Source organism: Phlebotomus papatasi, chromosome 2 (genome assembly GCF_024763615.1).
Source record: "Phlebotomus papatasi isolate M1 chromosome 2, Ppap_2.1, whole genome shotgun sequence".
NCBI classification, from domain to species: domain Eukaryota; kingdom Metazoa; phylum Arthropoda; class Insecta; order Diptera; family Psychodidae; genus Phlebotomus; species Phlebotomus papatasi.
The window spans coordinates 18729054-18742768 of NC_077223.1; the positions used below are offsets into that span (position 1 = coordinate 18729054).

Below are 13715 nucleotides of genomic sequence, written 5' to 3' on the forward strand. Positions count from 1 at the left end.
GTTTTTGATTATTTCTGCTAAATTCGTACCACAAATGTGAAGAACATTCAGCTGTCATCAAAATTCAGGAAGTATCGTTCAGCGTACGTGACAGGTTATGCAGGAAGTAAATCTTATTAGTGCTTGATTGTGCAGGCGTCAAACCTAATGTCCTAGACCACTCACGACTAAGCAGAGCAACGGCTTACCGTAATTATAAATCAAAATAATTATTTGATTAAATTACCAACAATTTCTTACTAACTAAGCCGTTCTTCAGTTTAAGCCAAGTGATAGACTAGTGAGAAAGTACATAACCCGCCTCTCGGCTTAAGTCGTAAGTGTGTCTATAGGGCATAATACTTAGCAATAGCTTAAATTCTTTAAATTCTTATATCATTTAATAGTTTTTGGAAAATTTTGATTTAGAATTGAATGAAGGTAAATGGTCCATTAGATTATGAAAACCAATAAAATAGTCTGTTATTTAGGATTTTAAAACGTTCGGTAGCTGGGCTAAACTTCTAGTCTAAAGATCATTTTAAATATACAGTGTCGGCCGAAAGTTTCTTGACAAATCTATATTCGAGAAGCCAGAATGACAGAAAAATCACTTTTTAAAATTTTTCTTTTCGCAAATGAGTTACTTGTATTCCATAGATGTTATTTATGTATTTAAAAAAAATCATTTCATTTCATAAATATGAAAAATAATTCTTTTCCCAAAGTTGACGATTTTTCATCTGCTAAAAGTTTCTTGACAAATTTTAAAGAGTGGCTCAAAATGGTAAAATACGGGCAACTTCTTTTAACACAGTTATAGATATTTTGAAGTTATCTCATTTAAGAGACAAATAGTGAGTTTGCATTTGCACTCATTCCAAATTTTTTTAACGGTCAATTTATACATATAAAAGTGATAATCAATAATAAATAAAATTAATTGAATAATGTATTTTTGCAACTTTATAATTTAGGTTAAAATGGCAAGTTAGAAAAAGTTAAAAGGTGTGGGTAATTATCCAGAGATACTGCCGGAAGGAACCTGCGTCGTTAATTGTTTAACTTTATGGAAAATCACGACAGGATATACATAAAACCGTCAAGATTGATTAACTTTTTAATCTGTTTAAAGCGAATCTGAAACCTTTCTCCAATTTTCTCACTTTTCTACATGTTCATAGCGCAGAATTCGCATTTCCGAGACGTGAAACTTTTGCTCATGGGCTTTCGTGACTGCTCTATATTTGGAGCCATAGAGAATTGCGGGGCGAACCTCGGTCTGCTGGTACAGGTTGCCTTTCAACTTTGCGGGTTTTCTTTGGTCACAAAACACACTGGTGAACTGACGCCATTTCATTTACCCAATCAATACCCTGCGTGCAATATCTGCAACTACAGAACCATCATGAGATAGAGGCCTTCTCAACGAATAGATAGAGATCCGCTACCTTTGGTGCTTCCGCTGAAATTAAGGTGCATATACTCAGTTCTCGAACGACTAATTTTGAAGAGACCACCCTCCAATGCCTCTTTCCATAGATCTACTCTGCATTGCAGGTGATCCCTGGTTTTGTCCATCAACACCACATAATCTGCATGGAGCAGAGTCCATAGCACCTCGATTTGGATAGAGGAGGTTAGATAAACGATGACTGCATTGAAGAGTAGTGGACTTAGCGCTGATTCCTGATGCACCCCAACACGCACACCAAACCGTTCTCCAACTCCAGACAGGCTAAGTACTTGCGTCGTGATATCATGATACATTATCGTATATTACAGTTATGTAGCCTTCTGGTACTCCTCTTCCTCGAGGAGTTTCTTAGATAAGCCACTTAGGAACACGGTCGAAAGCCTTTTTCAGATCATTAAAGGCCATGTTTGAATCTTTCTTTGCCATTTTGTGATTCTCCGTTAGAATTCTAATGAAGTGAATGGGATCTGTTGATATTTTACCTTTTTCGAGCCCACGTAGGTTTTCCTCGTTTTCCGTGATTTTTCCAAATTTTACTCCATCTTGAATCAATTAATTTTTTATCAGAATTCGTAACTCAGGCTTCTCATTAATACTTAATCTCTTAAAAACTTTCATTTTAGTGGCGAATTGGCTTATATAGACTTTTCTTGCACAAATAAATTAGGATGTTTCGTTTTTTTTTAATCATTGGGAACGAAATTTAGTCCTGGAGGTTGGAATCAACGCTAAGACGGCGGTGGACTCATGGGAGTAAAGGTCAATAATGAGATGAAATAAATTCAATTCAATTCAATTTAAATAGAGTATGGAACAAGAAGTAAATAAATATTACGCTGAAAGTGGTTAGGTTATTGTGTTGGAAGTGGAAAAAAATGCAGGTTTTTTTCTAACACTTTACTGTTTCCAAGTGCTTCTACATGATCGGTTTTTCTTGTATAGGTGCCTGTTACGACTTTTTGGTAGTTTTAGAATACGACGAAAACTGAAGTTAACAGTAGACCCAGGAACCAACACAAAGAAAAGTCGATAATGCAGAAGCACTTGAGAACAGTAAAGTGCTAAAAAGAACATGCTCATTTTTCATTAAAATAGCACCTAAAAGGGAAATATTTCTCTTGAACATTTTTTTTTAGCACTTTACTGTTCTTAAGCACGTTTGCTTCATTAAGGACTTTCCTTTATGTTGCTTACTGTCTCGACTGTTTTGCCCAGTCCTTGTCGTGTTACAAACCAAAACTGTCAAGCAGTCGTGACAGAAACCAAAAGTAAATGTGGTAAATGTGATAACAGTAAAATCCTAAAAAACCTGTTAATTTTTAATTGGAATAGCACCATTAACCTTTTAAGGACTAGCGGATCACCGGTGGCCGGTAACCCACTCGCCTTCCCAGAGTTAATAATAGCCCAGTAAACATTTAAGGATTTTACGATTTTTAGCCTAATTCAGAATCTGCTCTAACTTAAAATTTTTAACAATTCAAAGTGGAAATATACAGAATTTTACTTTAATCTAATGTTCCAATTTTATTGTCTTTCTAATTCTTTGCACTCCAAATAATTCGAAATTCCATTCATATTGGTAAGTTTTATGTAAACAGTTTCCATTAGAAGAAAATTTTGAATTAGGCTATTCAACATATTGTGTTGCAAAATAGAATATTCTAAAAACTGGATAAATTAGATAATATAATATTTTGGATTAAATCTGTGAATAAATACAAGGTAGAACAAAAATTTTCTTAAAAAATAATACCTTTAATTCATTGACTTTTAAAAATAATAATATTATTGATGAAATAATTTGCTTCTTTGCGATCTCTTCCTACTTATTTACTCAGTTGCTCATTTTTACTTCCAGGGAAATCTTAAGTTTTTCCTATTTGCACTTTGAGTCAAGTGATGTAACAAACTAGACAGCAGAAAGAGTAAATATTTTTGTTTGATAAGAAATTTTAGTTCAATTAATAAAACATTTACTTCACATTTGCGTTTTAACCTTGTCGTCTTGGTATTTTGTTAATTTATCGGAAAGTCACACAATACTGGAATTAAAAATTGATAATATCTTTAGGAAATAACTTCTATTTGCAAGATCTTTCTGTGGAACAAAAATTTTATAAAGTCTTGTTCAAAATGGATGGTGAGTGAAATTTCAAACTTCTTAGGATTTTAAGGAGTTTCTTCAGACAACAACCTAAAACGTATCAGGAGCACCTTTCATTTTATTTTACCTTATAGATATTGCAATTATAAGAAATGTGGAAGGTTTAATCCATCAGTTCTTAGTTAATCATCCACAGACATTTGAAGTTCAAAAGAGAACAAAGATCCACCTGAAATTCTTAAGTAGAAGTTCAGATTCTTCACTTGAGTACTTGTAAGTATTCAAGATTGAATTTGTATAATGAATAGCCTTTTAATCAATTTTCAGAATCCCATTTTAAACTCTGAATAATTAGAAAAGGTTAAAAATGAATATGCATTAAAATTTCAAGGTTTCCCTACAACGTTGTGAATTAAGGTCACGAATGTTATGCAAAGCATTTCAAAGAACTCTTGCGGCGAAAATAGAAACAGTCACGGCGGAAATGGGAACAGTTACGGCGAAAATGGGAACAGTCGCGGTGGTCGTGATAAAAGGATTCCATATATTCAACTATGACCTTCAATTGAAATTTATTTTTAAATAAATCTGGATTCTAGCATTTTAGAGGAACATTTTGGTAATAGAAGTCTTAAAGATTTCACGTTAAAGGGAAAAATTAATCGCTCAATCGTTTTTTTCTTTCAATTTTTTCGAAACTTTTCTACTTTCGATTTTTTTTTGTGGTACCAAATAGATCTAACCAAATAAAACAGTAGTTATGATGCTCAGAAAATTTTTATTCATGCATGAATATTTAAAACACTAGAAGAAGCACAAAAGAACCATTAATAACTTAGTCGTCCATTTGGCATCCAAAATTTACTGTCCATTATTCGAATTATTCTGGGATGTACCGTTGGATTGGCCATTTCCTTGAGATTCAGAATTTTGATTTGAATTATCTGAATTGCCTTGTGATTCATCTTGAGAACCATCCTGAGATCCATCTTGGGAACCATCCTGAGAACCGTCTTGTGATCCATTGTCTTGATTATCTCCACCATCTCCACCCTGTCCACCGGATCCAGATCCAGAGTCAGTTCCATTGTCAGGTTTGGGTGGATGAGGATGGTGAGGATGGTGAGGAAGATGAGGGTGATGTGGATGGTGATGATGAGGATGATGAGCAGGCGAAGCAACTTCTTTGGAATCTTCTTCACTTGATTCCTCAGAAGAATCAGCTGTAAGATTATCAGCGATCAAGAATACAAGATTTTAACTTTAATTAGTAAGTACTCACCAAAAGCCATTCGTCCTAGAAGGACAATAAATAAAACAGAGCACAAAAGTTTGAATTGCATCTTGAAAATTGATTTTCTCAACTGATGACTTCCCATCGACCAGAATTGCCTTTTATACAACTTTCAGAACTTCTAATCTTGTCCTTTGAATGCACTTTCTCTGGCAATTTTTCAAAGTTTACACTACTCACTTGTTTAAACACAGTATTTCCGTTAATAACAATTTGCACATTCCATTTTTTCTTTAAAGTTTTCCAGTATTATTAAATATGCATAACTTTCTTATTAATAAAAATTGCAGAATCACATGTTAAACGTAACAAATTCAAATATTATTCTAATAAGTAATTTTTATCCGATTGACCTGTGTTTTAACTGAGATTCTTTACAATCTCAGCTTTTGTGGTCCTAGGTGAAATCGATATTATAGCTGGACCTAAAGGCTTTCGATTAAAAATAGGTGTGATTAGAAGGAATCACACATAAAAAAATTTAAGCACCTCGACCCCCCTGACCCGAGCTAGAACAGGTCAAAAATTCAATTTTCAAATGCCCATATATCCGGTTATAATTACCAGAATTTGAAAAAATAGGTATTTCAGAAATGTCTCGTGGGGTACTACAGTCGACTCTCGCTCAATCGGCTCTTTTTCAATCGGGCGAAAAGTTATGTTGACAATTTTCACGTTTAATTATTCAAATTCGCTGTAGTTCTTCCTAATTTATCGTGATTCTTTATAATTGAGCGCTTTTTGTGGAATTTTCAAAGGCTTTGACACCCAAATCTATCGATAAACCGGATGACATTTTGCCCCAAATGCTTAATTGAGAAAGAGTCTACTGTATTCTTACCCTCCTTAAACTAGACGATGCTTTTTCTTTAAATTTTAGTATGTTGTAGCTGAGATAGAGACCTTTCCAACAGTGGGCCGCAATCCTCCCTCGACGTTCCCTGACCCGAGCTATAATCAAAAATGTCCTGACCTGAATGCATTTTCGGTGTTTCTGAGAAGCAATTTCGATGAAATTTTAGTATATGCATCTGAGATCGAGATCTTTCTAACGATGGGTCCCATACGTCCCTACTCTAACCCAGTGTAACCCAACTCTTACTAGGGTAAGTGGGGCACCTTTCAAACTAGGATTTTTCTCCCATGTTTAAGTAGAACTGAGCCATATCATAAAGTAATTTAGCTTCTCAATTTATTTGTGCACCTGAATTATATCACAATAAGGCTCAATTTTATTTAAAAATAGGTGAAAAATCTTAATTTCAAAGGTGTCCCACTTCCCCCTATATCCAAATTAACCGGACTCTATCTCTAATGTTTATTCACCGATTTCAATGAACCTTTTCTTTGGTTAACTTTCTGCACTCAGACTATTTAAAATAGAAAATGACCAGTGATAAGCCCAGATAAGCTTATGGTAGCTGAGATTCTTTATAGGTGATCTCGAAATGCGTGCAACTCAAGGGTGCTTGCAACTCGGAATACGAGAAAATTCATTTGTGCAATGTGGCTGTAGTCGGCTTAAGTAATAGATACTCACGGTTCGAATTTCGAAGCACTCAAGTGTCAAAGAGTCATTTTTCACTTTTTTGAGAGGTAAAAAAACGACTGAATCACTTCATAATCATTTAATGACTCTTTTGTTAACCTTTAGTGTGATATTTCATAAATTTTCCACACCTTTTGTGAAAATTTTAATTTGAAAATTCAAAATTGAGTTTGAATTTTCGAATATTAATGACATTTTGTGGAAATAGAGTTCTATTTACCTTGTTGGACAATCGCACTGAGCCCAAACAGAAGTAGATTTTGATTCTCCAATAGTATCTTGGATAAAAGGTAAATGGAACTCTATTTGCACAAAAGGTCGTTCAAGTTCGAAGAAAATTCAAATTCAGTTTTGAATTTTCATACTAAATTTTCGAACAAGGTGGGGAAAATTTATCAAATATCACACTAAAAAGCTGGCAAAAGGGTTACTCAGTGGTTATGGAGTGATTAAATAATGGGACAAGAACAGTAAAGGGCCAATCCATCTCAAGACGACCATAGGGGTACCCTTCATGGTCTTAGATGTTTTTGAATTTTACATATGTTAAAGTACACGATAAAATAATATACCCCTATTTTTTTTTTCGTCTGAAAAAAATTCCTGGCCGGAGATACATGGCGTCAAAGATGGCGCCTCGCGCTTCATTCCTCAATTGCAATTTTTAGCAAATATTTTAAAATGCTCTATTTCGGGAACGGGTTGAGATTTCTTCTTACTCTTTTTTTTATTTGAAAGATAATTTTATACTCTTTAAAACGATATACTTGATTTTGCATTATCTGCTTAAGTTTTTTTTATAACGGTCTTTTAAAAAAATTTTGAAAAAATTTAAAAATTAATTTTTCTCAAAAACCCCATTCTCAAAAATTTTGATTTTTTTACTGTTGATCAGTAACATTGAGTACTACATTCCCTGAAAAGGCGAGCTTCCACTTTTGCACTTACTTTTTTTAAAAAATATTTGAAAAATTACCATATTTTCAAAATTAAAAATAACCAGTCAAACTCAAAATTTTGAGTTCAACTTTTCAGGGAATATAGTACTCCACAATACTTATAAACAGTCAAAAAATAAAAATTTCTCGAAATCAAGTTTTTGAAAAAAAATTTTTTTTTTTGAGTTTTAAATAAAAATGTCTTTTATTGACAAAAATAAGCCTTTAAATCATATTAAACACATGTACTAATTATGTTTTTTTGTTTTCTTTTAGTTTTTCAAAAAAAAATTTTTTGGAAATTTTTTTTGGATTATTTTTGAAAAAATACAAAAAATTTTTTTGAAATTCCGTTTTAAAAAAAATCTACATATTGACACATGTGTCAAATGTATCTTAAAGTTTGATTTTTGTCAATGAAAGACATTTTTATTTAAAACTCAAAAAAAATTTTTTTTTCAAAAACTTGGTTTCGAAAAATTTTGATTTTTTGGCTGTTTATAAGTATTGTGGAGTACTATATTCCCTGAAAAGTTGAACTTAAAATTTTGAGTTTAGCTGGTTATTTTTAATTTTGAAAATATGGTAATTTTTCAAATATTTTTAAAAAAATGTAAGTGCAAAAGTGGAAGCTCGCCTTTTCAGGGAATATAGTACTCAATGTTACTGATCAACAGTAAAAAAATCAAAATTTTTGAGAATGGGGTTTTTGAGAAAAATTAATTTTTAAATTTTTTCAAATTTTTTTTAAAAGACCGTTACAAAAAAACTAAAGCAGATAATACAAAATCAAGTATATCGTTTTAAAGAGTATAAAATTATCTTTCAAATAAAAAAAAGAGTAAGAAGAAATCTCAACCCGTTCCCGAAATAGAGCATTTTAAAATATTTGCTAAAAATCGCAATTGAGGAATGAAGCGCGAGGCGCCATCTTTGACGCCATGTATCTCCGGCCAGGATTTTTTTTCGGACGAAAAAAAAAATAGGGGTATATTATTTTATCGTGTACTTTAACATATGTAAAATTCAAAAACATCTAAGACCATGACCCCTCGATTTGTGATTTTTTCGGTCGTTTTGAGATGGATTGGCCCTAAACGTCTTTCTTGTTTTTTGCTCACAACAATGTGAAGACCGTCACATTTTGACACTTGAGCACTTCGAAATTCGAAATATTGAAATCTTCAAATAGATTTTCGAATTTTTCAAGATCTACTTCTGTAACGAAAGACTAGAGCTTGTGTTTGATTCTTCATGTATTGGCTTTGGCTAAAAAATAAATGAAACTATTTTGCATAAAATGTCGTTGATTTTCGAAGAATTCAAACTCAATTTCGAGTTTTCAAGCAAAATGCTCACATAAGAATTGGGAAAATAAAATTTATGGAATATTATGCTAAGAAGCTGTTAAAATAAAATGTTATTTGGTGATTTAAATCTGAATTATAATGAAACAGGAAGAATAGAAGCTTCATTTGCGCACAACTTAAAGTAGAGTCCTGTTGGCACTCGAGGCGATTCGAAATTCGAACAGGAAGTACTGCAACTACCATGCGAGTGAAATGAGAAGTAAAAAGCATTTTTTCGCTTTCGAAATCAATTTTCGAATATCTTTTCTCTTGAACAGATTCTAGCTGTGAATGCTCAGAGTATCTTTTAGCTAAGACTCTTTTGGAGAATCAACCTCCGGAATTTCATTTTTTTATTTACGGATTTTTAATTTGTTTTGATTCCTTTAAAAAAAATCCATCTCTCTCCCCTTATTTAAGTTAAAAAAAATCTTGCAGGAATAATTTTATTTATAGTAATATTTTTGAAGTTTATTACAAAATTAGACCATTTTAATTTTCGATATCCTTTAGAGTGAGAATAATCCCAATATGTTCTTAACAGGACTGCTCTTGGTCACTTTGTCCAAGTATGTCATCTTTGAGAGTGTCTTCCCGAAATCTGAAACGGATTCCTTGACTCCACCGACGCTCTTGAGAAGATCACACTGGATATTGTCCGCAAAAGAGAACATTCCACCGAAATTTATCAAGGAGCACAATCTGGGGTAAGAAAAATCAGTTATTGTGGAAGCTGAATCTTTGTAAAACTCACCTGAAATTTTCTTTGAGGGCAATTGTGTTGGAAATCTCAATGAAAGGAAGATTATTGTGAGAGAATGGTTTAAAGAGGTCGGAAGTCGTTGTGTTGGTGTCGTCTGGTGTATCCATCCTTGTGAATTGTGCAATCATATCAGTAAATCCTTGACGAATTTTCTCATCTTCTGGAGAAAATGAGACACTTAAATTCCCAATTGGGTTCCCAAAGATATCCCTAGGTTCAAAGAGGAACACTAAATCATCCCCATGGGCTACTTTTTCGAGCTGTTTCTGGCTCTGAATGAGCGGAAGTTGGGGTAGGAAAATTTCTCCTCCGGGAATTGAAGATTTTGACATGAAATTGAAGCTGTAGACAAATGATTGGGCAGAAGTGCTCCAGAATTCAGCTGTAAAGACTGTTGGGATGCTGAAAAAGATGTCAGTTGTGCCCTCAATAATGTCATCTAGTAATTTTTTGGGCAAACTTCCCATAGTTAACACTGTTGAGGACAATTGGTTGATTAAATCAAGGGGATTGGTTAGATTGAAGAAGGAGAGGAAACTTGTTGCAGTATCCTGGAGAGTATTCAGAGCATCTTTCGGGATATTAGTCAGTGAGGTACATCGAGAGGTTTCATCCTTTGTCTGGCCAATTAGCAAACGAATCCTTAAAGAGGAATTTTTTTTTTTTTGAATTTTCTTGCGTGATTTTTGGTCATTCCTAGGGAACTTACTTCGAATTGAAGTGTCCAGATGCGAAGAAATTGTTCGGGTACTCTGTCAGAATTCCAGGAAGTCCTCGACGATCATCGGTATCCTCAACATTTGGGGAAAATCCCAGGAATCCAGAGAGATCAGCAATTAAATCTGAATTCTGTGGCAGTAATTGAATATCTGAATCTCCCCGGATGATATCGGTAGCAGGAACATTTTGCAGGCATTTGAAGATTTTCAGGGAATTCTCTCTAGTGCACCGATTAATTCTGTGAACATCCCCAAAGGATCTCATGGGAGATAGATCCACTGCATGGGGTGATATAGCACTTCCAGACATGGCCACAACTCCTCTGATTAGGGGATTTGTGAACTTTGACATGGAGAGCATAATTGCGAGAGCTGCACCTGAACCATGTCCCAAGATTGTCACTTTTTCTGGGTCTCCACCAAAGAACTGGATGTATTTGTGGGTCCATCGAACGGCTGCCACACAATCCGAAAGAGCACCATTGCTGGGAATTTCCTTTGAGCCGAGACCAAGAATTCCCAGACTTCCTAAACGATATTGAACACCCACAAACAGAACTTTTTGCCCAATCAAATGCCGTGGATCGTACTGTGATGCAGATCCGAAGCGAAAGCCTCCTCCATGCAGGAAAATAATCACAGGGAGCTTTGTGTCTGGATCTGGCATTTCGGGAGTATGAATGTTCAATTTCAAACAATCCTCTTGTCCCACAATCTCTTTTTCGTTATTTGCACTGGGCTGAGGACAAGGGTCAGGATACTTCTTGGCCTCGAAATCTCCCACTAGCTTCCTCAATCTCGCCCTGACAAACCTATTCTTCCCAATCGGTGGATCTGCATAGGGAATGCCAAGAAATGAATAAAATCCCCTCTGGTCTTGCTGAAGACCTTCTATACGAATTGTCTTTGTCGGTTGATAAATAAAGACAACAGGATCATCTCGAGGAGGGGATTTTGCCTGAATGCCTCCGACAATTCTCTTAACTCGATGTGCACCATCCACTGAGGTGAGTAGCAAAAGATATGCAATACTTTTCAACATTTTTCCAGTTTATTTGGGGACAAACTAAAGCTCCGTGGTTAAAATTGCGATGTTGAAACTGTTAGAGGAAGTTCTGTGATAATCTTGGAGGGAATTCTTATCGCACATTTGTCTCAGAGGTTTTTGGCTGAGAAGAGTAAAATAATTCTCCTAAAGCTAAAATATTTGAAGATAAGCCCAAACAGTTTACATGTTTTAACTTACGACTTAAGCCAAAAGTCGACTTAGTTTCTTATTGAGAGAAATAATTTAGTGGAAGGGTTTCAGGTTTCGCACACATTCTGGCTTCGAACACTTCATATTTTTCTCATAGGGTAAATTAAGCTAATTCAAAACCTGCTCCAAATGGAAATTTTTCCCTACTCCAAATGGAAACGTCATTGTTTTCATGATAAATACAGTACTAAATTATTATATTTATATATTTTCTATACGACAGTTTCATTATTTAGTTAATTTTGCTCCAAATAAAGCGAAAATCCATTCATATTCACAAATTGTGATTTGTTAATTTCTCAGAAAAATTAAAAGTGTCCTATTTCACCATCGAATTTTTCATCGATCGACCATGTTTTCCAATGAAAAGCACAATGAGGTGACGGTTGTTTATTCGTTTTCATTTAACATTTATGTCATATTTCTGACTAATTTTAGTTAAATTAAGTGCTAATCTTCATTGTTAACGGTACGTGAAGTTTTCAAATGAAATAATTACCTATTTCGTGAACAAAAATGGTTTTTCTGAAGTGTCTGCAAATGCTTCAATAGGAAACCCCGGAAATATGATTTTTTTGGAGAGATTTTCTTATTGTTTTAGATGGGAAAGGAGAAAGACCAGGAATAAGAACAAATCCTGCACTCAGGAGCAGCTCAACAAGGTTTTGGAAGCCTTTCGTCGTGGTTTTACTTACACTGTTTGTCTCCAATTAGAAACATTCCCTTGACTCCATTTGGATTAACTCTTTCGCGTCATTAGGGGCATATATGACCCGGGGAAAAAAAGTGTTTTTTTTTTACTGTTTACATTAATTGAAATCTATCAGTTTGTGCACGATATCATAATAGAAGGATGTAAGATTCTTGGCTAATTTTCTGAAGACTTCAGATATTCAGGAAAAGAAATTATTCGAGATCAAAAATCACGAATTTCGAACTTTGTGAAATGACTTTTCTTTTTCAAATTTTTTTATATTAATTTATTTTTTCAGCAAAAAGTTCTTTAGAAACACAAAATAGAATATCCAAAGATTGTATATTGCATATTTCGATATAATAAACTACTCTCAATTTTCCAGAAAAGCGTGTAGAATTTTCCGGGTCATATATGACCCTATTGTCGGCAAGGGTAACAGTGTTTTCGTCCCAAACCTATAGCGAAATGTAGTTGAGACATTGCTTTTCTTTGTGAAATGCAGGTGGGACATCTTGCTCCTGGACATTTCATCTTATATCTTATGAATTATAACATATTTTGCAATATTTTAGAGTATTCTGCAAGCGTCTCATATTGTGTAATTGTATTGTGTGTGAATAAATATGTGGATAATTTTATTTTTGCCAAATACCACTCAAAATATTGTGACAGTGACTGTTCAAGGGATTACCAGGAAGATTCCTTGAACACCAGGAGTACAGTGTTCATCAAGACAATCCAGTTTGCCATGGTTTTGGCCAAATTAGTAACTTCAAGCAAAAAAAATTTAGAAAGCCCGGTGATATAGATTTTGAAAATGGTATGTACACTTCCTTTGAGGACAATAGGGTCATATATGACCCGGGGTTTTTCCGAGTTTTCACGCAATGGAAAATTTTTTTCCTCTCTGAACTATTATATTTGATCATAAAGCATTAGGAAAAACTCAATTTTACATGAATTCATCTGCTGAATAAAAGTGTGACGCGAAAAAGTTAAATGATCAAACTTCCAGTGGGATTTTAGGTAAGTCCTCTCTGATATACCTTCGAATTGGTACAGAAAAAACCTCAACCGGAGAGGAATGAGAAAGAAAAATGTCTATTTGATTTTCGAAATCGATCTTCGAATGCCTTTTCAGAATTCGATTTGAAAATTTCAAATATTTGAAAGCTTTCTGGCAACCTTTCGAACACCAAAAGATGGCACTAATAGAAATGGAAATTTTCATTCGTATTCTTCTGAAATTTCACTGATCCAAGAAATTTCTTGATTTCTTGAATATGAGAAAAAGTCATACGAATAGCCCTTGCACTTTATCCTGGAAAAATAAGTAAAACACCAATGTCCTTTTGCTTTACCAGCAGATTTTCATCAAAAGAAAAAAACATATTTTTTACATGAACTCTAATGTTTTCAATATTTATTATACTTGAATAGTTTGATACATATTCAGAGTAATTACTAATTGAAAAAAAAAATCATTCCGGATTCAATTAATACTCAGTGGAGTGGCTTATTTATTGTTTCTTTTTACTTCTTTGCACTATTTCCTGAAACTTTTTTTTTCTTTCTTTTTAGCATA

At 33.9% G+C, this 13715-nt stretch overlaps 3 protein-coding genes across 3 annotated transcripts; all 3 read right to left on the reverse strand.

The window, feature by feature from the left end:
• Positions 1 to 1404: 1404 nt before the first annotated feature.
• LOC129800269 (uncharacterized) lies at positions 1405 to 1749 on the reverse strand. The gene has a single exon (XM_055844543.1). The coding sequence runs from the start codon at positions 1747 to 1749 to the stop codon at positions 1405 to 1407; it is 345 nt and encodes a 114-aa protein (XP_055700518.1).
• A 2572-nt stretch (positions 1750 to 4321) lies between these two features.
• On the reverse strand, positions 4322 to 4935 carry LOC129802944 (uncharacterized). Its single transcript, XM_055849190.1, has 2 exons — positions 4846 to 4935; positions 4322 to 4786 (listed from the first exon to the last, which is right to left on the reverse strand). Exons 1-2 carry the CDS (start codon positions 4904 to 4906, stop codon positions 4425 to 4427), a joined length of 423 nt encoding a protein of 140 aa, XP_055705165.1. The 5' UTR covers positions 4907 to 4935; the 3' UTR covers positions 4322 to 4424.
• A 4190-nt stretch (positions 4936 to 9125) lies between these two features.
• Positions 9126 to 11243, reverse strand: LOC129802928 (esterase 6). Its single transcript, XM_055849164.1, has 3 exons — positions 10166 to 11243; positions 9448 to 10098; positions 9126 to 9395 (listed from the first exon to the last, which is right to left on the reverse strand). Exons 1-3 carry the CDS (start codon positions 11215 to 11217, stop codon positions 9203 to 9205), a joined length of 1896 nt encoding a protein of 631 aa, XP_055705139.1. The 5' UTR covers positions 11218 to 11243; the 3' UTR covers positions 9126 to 9202.
• Positions 11244 to 13715: the final 2472 nt, after the last annotated feature.

Excerpts from the sequence above, each read along its gene's own strand:
- LOC129800269 (XM_055844543.1), bottom strand. The coding sequence starts at position 1,749 with ATGTATCATGATATCACGACGCAAGTACTTAGCCTGTCTGGAGTTGGA.
- LOC129802944 (XM_055849190.1), bottom strand. The coding sequence starts at position 4,906 with ATGCAATTCAAACTTTTGTGCTCTGTTTTATTTATTGTCCTTCTAGGA. Across the intron at positions 4,787-4,845 it reads TCTAGGACGAATGGCTTTTG|CTGATTCTTCTGAGGAATCA; the intron begins GTGAGTACTTAC and ends ATAATCTTACAG.
- LOC129802928 (XM_055849164.1), bottom strand. The coding sequence starts at position 11,217 with ATGTTGAAAAGTATTGCATATCTTTTGCTACTCACCTCAGTGGATGGT. Across the intron at positions 10,099-10,165 it reads TCTGGACACTTCAATTCGAA|GATTCGTTTGCTAATTGGCC; the intron begins GTAAGTTCCCTA and ends TTCCTCTTTAAG. Across the intron at positions 9,396-9,447 it reads GCCCTCAAAGAAAATTTCAG|ATTGTGCTCCTTGATAAATT; the intron begins GTGAGTTTTACA and ends TTCTTACCCCAG.